General features: G+C 41.3%; 1 protein-coding gene across 1 annotated transcript; it reads left to right on the top strand.

Annotated features, from left to right (window-relative positions):
* Nucleotides 1-2,034: 2,034 nt before the first annotated feature.
* On the top strand, nt 2,035-2,979 carry LOC104858192 (olfactory receptor 14A2). Its single transcript, XM_010618283.1, has one exon. It carries the CDS (start codon nt 2,035-2,037, stop codon nt 2,977-2,979), a length of 945 nt encoding a protein of 314 aa, XP_010616585.1.
* Nucleotides 2,980-5,008: the final 2,029 nt, after the last annotated feature.

Raw genomic sequence — 5,008 nt, 5'->3', positions numbered from 1 at the left:
TGTTCTAACTCATCTTCATGTCAAAATATTTGCACTCCAGCAGACCTGCTGAAATCACTTCCTAAGAATAATTTTGACAAGTAAGCCTTTGTTTCAGCGATGGAAGAACTAGGGTTGTTTTAACGGGTGACTTTCAAATTTCTTCAGATAAAAGGTGAAAATACTGCATTTCCAAATAGATTTTTAAAATTTTTGTAGAATGAGAAACTTCAGGAAAGAGTCACAAAATGATTTAGCAGCTGATGTTTCTGGTTTTGCTCGCCGGTCTGCACCGTATTTGTTTGCCCCGACTCGTCTTTGGAAGGGGCCAACACACAGGGTGCTCTCCTCACTCATGCACCACACGCTCTCCAGAGTCACCAGAGCCTCTTCTGCCCCAGTGAGCCAGGTCCCCACAACCTTCACGCTTTCCCGAGCAGTGGTTCCTAAGTGTCCCTCCACACAGCGATTCTCGTTGAGCCCTTTCTCTGCGTTTCAGTGTCAGCACGGGGGTCACCCATGTGAACGCCCTGACCTCACTTAATGTCGGAAATAACACCTACCTTAACGCCTGTCACTAACTCAGATTTTTCCTTATTTATTTTTATTTGTTCTTATTTTATGCCTCCTCCAAAGAAGAGCAAGCTCCACCCCAAAATTTTATCTATACTTTTGTTCATGTGTGAAACAATGGTCTGCATTTTCATGGTTTCAGATAAGAATATTTAACTGCCCTAGTAAACTATAACATCTGGGAACGTTCTGAGCAAAGAAAGAGCATATCTGACAGCCTCCAAAAGTGAATTAGGGAAAGCATGATGTCAGGAAAATAATCAGGCAAAATGAGAAATATGTTCTGCAGTGGCCATTTTTATAAACAAATCACAAACCAGGAAGCCTCCTACCAAGGCTGTGGTGCACATGAATAGCATCACACACATGCACAGGTGGAACAGCTCAGTTTTCTTCTCTGGGTCTTGTTCAGTATTTCAGTGATGCCTGAGCTGAAGATGAAACAGAGGTGGAGCAGGAAAGCGGCACCCACATCCTCTTGCTCACAGCCACTCGCCTGCGTTGTACTATTTAATATAAGGTTACTTGTGAGTCCTTGGCAAAAAAACTCATGAGAACAGAGGTTTTGCTTCCATATACAACACTGGGGGTCATAAGGAACGCGGGAGTTTGGACTGCTTTTCTGGTGGAAAAGGGTTGTTCATGAATCAAGGTTCAGTAACAGTGGGACACAAACACCCAGTGAGTTGGGAGAGCTTCTGTGTTGAGCAAAGTCGTATTCAAGTTGGAGCAAGCGTAAGTTGAGGCTTCAACATGGGGTGAGATCTTATAATGACTCTGGGTGCCGCTTTGATTGTCTTAATTTCTCATGTCTGTCTTACTAATTGTACTATTTCTGGAAGTGATGAGCTGCTTTGTACCAGTGAGCATTTTGTAGCAATTATAGCAAAGTAATTACCATATGACATGTAAAACATTAACAGTATTTCATGTTTTCATTGTGAGAACATTCAGAATCTTGCCTTCCAGATATCTGAAATATTTGACCTAATCAGCAAAGAATTCCGTACATCTTAAGGGGAAACAAGACAACCTTCAAAGCCTAAAAATTTTTTCCCAAACCTCTGAGTGTCAAAACTCTAAAACCCAAACCAAGGCTAACTGACCTCATTTATTACTTATGCTAATTGTTTTATATTAAAAAAAAGAGAGAAGGCATTTGGCATGCAGCTTCATGATAAATTACCTACTGTCATCATATGTGATATTAAATTCACTCCTCAGCTGGAAAGGGGAGGCAGAAGCCGGGAAAGGGTCGGATAGCACAAGGAGCAGAGAGAGAAGAGAGGGTACAAAATGACAGAAGGAGGGAGGGAAGAGAGAAAGACAATTATTAAGAAATTGAAAAAAGTTTTTAAGATACTGTAGTTAGTGATTCCTTTAACCGGGATTTTCTGAATATATTACTGATTTTGAACTGTTTATTACATTTTCTCTTTCTTCATAGGTCCTCACATTAAGAGGCAGTAAGGAGGCTCTAGTATGGTCAACACCACCTTGGTGACCCATTTCCTTCTCTTGGGGTTTGCTGAGGACCCCGAGATGCAGACACTCTGCGCTGTGCTCTTCCTGCTGATGTACCTGGTGGCCCTGATGAGTAACCTTCTCGTTTTCACTGTCCTTACCCTGGACCCACAGCTCCAAGCACCCATGTACTTCTTCCTGAAGAACTTATCCTTACTGGATGTCTCCCTGGTTTCTGTCCCAATACCAAAGTTCATCCTCAACAGTCTGACTCACAACAATTCCATTTCCATTCCGGGCTGTGCCTTTCAGCTCCTTTTCATGACATGCTTCTCAGCAAGTGAGACATTTATCCTGACTGCCATGTCCTATGACCGCTATGTGGCCATCTGCTGTCCTCTGCACTATGAGGCCATCATGAGTGGCCAGGCCTGTGTGCTGATGGCAGGAGCTTCCTGGGCTTTGGGGGGACTCCTTGGAACCTCGTACACGGCTGGCATTTTTCCTGGTCCCTTCTGTGGGTCATGTGTGATCCCAGAATTTTTCTGCAATATCCCCTCCTTACTCAAGATTTCCTGCTCTGATACTTTCCTTGCTGTCTACTCCAGCCTGGGAATAGCTGTGTGTCTGGTCTTGTCCTGCTTTGTCTGCATTGTTTTCTCTTATGTTCACATTCTCTCTGCTGTGCTGAGGATTCCATCCAGGAAAGGTCAATCTAAAGCTTTCTCCACTTGCCTCCCTCATCTTTTTGTCCTCACCCTTTTTATGATAGGTGCATTCATGGTTTACCTGAGGAAGCCTGCAGATTCACCCCCAGTTATTGACAGGCTGCCTTCTGTGATCTACACTGTGCTGCCTCCGATCCTGAATCCTGTCATCTACACCCTGAGGAATAGTGACATGAAACAGGGTCTGAGGAGGCTGCTGCCAGCCCTGCCTGCTCACTGGGTGCCCTTCCTGTAATACTCCCTCATGACCTCCAGGGTGTCATGAGTCTTCTCAGCTCTTACATTGGGCAAGCTTGGTGTACACCTGTCCATCTATGGCTCTAGGAAGCAACCATCCACGAGCCACCTCGGGTCAGAAGTGGCACCTTGCATGGTCAATGTGTATGCATATCTGGGAGTTACTTGGAATTCTGCTTGAAAAAGTGTCTCTCCCTTTGTGGCTTAGCTTTCTGAAAAGATTGGCTGTCTTTTGTGATCACATGTCATCTTGGATGAAAAACTATTTCTGTGCTTTATTTATTGAAAATACATGCTAATATTGAGGACAAAGAATGTAGCTCAGTGGTGCTCTGCCTGCCTGGTAAGCATAAGGACATGAGTTTGGAGTCCCATTAAAAAAAAAAGAGGTGGCCACAACCTAAACAAAATGACAATATTGAGACAGCACAGTCAGTACCATACATGGAAAACATGTAAACCACTGACATGAAACATATGCACATCTTCCTCAAAAAACAACGTGGCAGGTGCAGCAGTACAATATCCATCTGCAAAGCCAGCAGGAGGGGACAGCTGAGCTGCATCCTCCCAAATGGACCCTGGCCACCCAGGTGCTGATTTCCATCAGGATTCAGGGCACTTATAGTGCAGCAGAAACACATGTGTTTTTTCTCCTCCATGTTTGCAATTCAGGAAGTACAGAATTTCAGAATTAAACTTAAGCTAAGACAGTGATTTTAATTTGAGTATGAAAGAAATGATGGAATATTTTCAAATTGTACCAGAACTCAATGGGCAAGGACAGATTTCTTTTGGCTTCCTCACTAGTATCCACAATGCAAAAGACTTCTCCTGCTACCCTATTTCACATGGAAATCATAGGAATGTAAAATATTTTTGTTAAAATGAAAGATATAGGCTAGAGATTTGTAGAATTATCATGACCCTGAGGAGATTTGGTTTCCTTTAAAATTTCCTGAGGTTTGATGCCAAAACTATCTTTCAAGAAAGTTCAAGAAATTAACATCTAGCTGCTCTCCACACCACTTGATATATATATATATGTGGGTAACTGGCAAGCAATTTACACAACATACAAATACATGACTAGCACTAAATACATTTGTAGAACTTATGGTCCCGGTAGCTTCAGACAGTATATTAAAGAAACAAACTAAAATTATGGCACGAGATCGTATGCCACATAAATGTGAAGAATCATTATGCTTTCAATTTAGAAATTTATCCTGTAACTCATCAAAGAGCTGATTCATATATCAATAAACTGAATGATTCTGTAAAGAGACTTTTTGCCCCATCTCCTGAACTAATTGCAATGTGACATTTGAAATTTTTTTACCAGTTTCCAATTGATGTCATATTTGCTTAGCATAGTACAAATTGATCAATTTAGGAACTGTATGCAGGAAAAAAGCAGAAATCCCATAAGAAATGTTGCAATTTCAAAACAGAGATTTATGTAGTACAAACTTTGGATGCCAGAAAGATATAACAATGGCCTTGTATAGGAAATAAAAACAAACTTGTACTGCTGATGTCAACATTTCACGATGATGGAAATATTGATAGGGAAACCTCAGCAAAACAAAAGGCTGAAGTGAAAATTTTCTACAACAAAACCAAAGGCAGAATAGAGGTTTTTGATGAGCTATGCAGCAACTATGATGTCACTTGAAACACAAATGGTTGTTTGTATTTTATTCAAAAGAAATCATTTACGGCAGAGGAAAACAAAAAGTTTTTGCTCAAGGAACTATGTGAAAAAATTGTGGAGCACCCTTGTGAGCTGACAGGTGAACAGTAAGGTGCAGCATCACAAAGAGGTTCTCTACAACAGGAAAATCAAGCAGATGTAAACTGTGCTCTACAAGAAAGCACAGGAAAACAAAACATACATGATGTCAATGTGAGTGATAGTTGTGTAATGGAAAATGCATTTTTCATGTGTGAAGACTGACTTGCTTGTGCAGTTGAAGCAAAGTTTATTACTATAACAGACATTTGTTTGCATTTACATTGTAGGT

The sequence above is a fragment of the Fukomys damarensis genome, unplaced genomic scaffold (assembly GCF_012274545.1).
Source record: "Fukomys damarensis isolate Sample0158 unplaced genomic scaffold, DMR_v1.0_HiC HiC_scaffold_3, whole genome shotgun sequence".
Classification (NCBI taxonomy): Eukaryota; Metazoa; Chordata; class Mammalia; order Rodentia; family Bathyergidae; genus Fukomys; species Fukomys damarensis.
The sequence above is the reverse complement of the archived record's forward strand: the minus strand, read 5'-3'. Positions and strand labels throughout refer to the sequence as shown.

Bases quoted from the DNA above. Each gene is read 5' to 3' on its own strand.
- LOC104858192 (XM_010618283.1), top strand. From the start codon at position 2,035: ATGGTCAACACCACCTTGGTGACCCATTTCCTTCTCTTGGGGTTTGCT.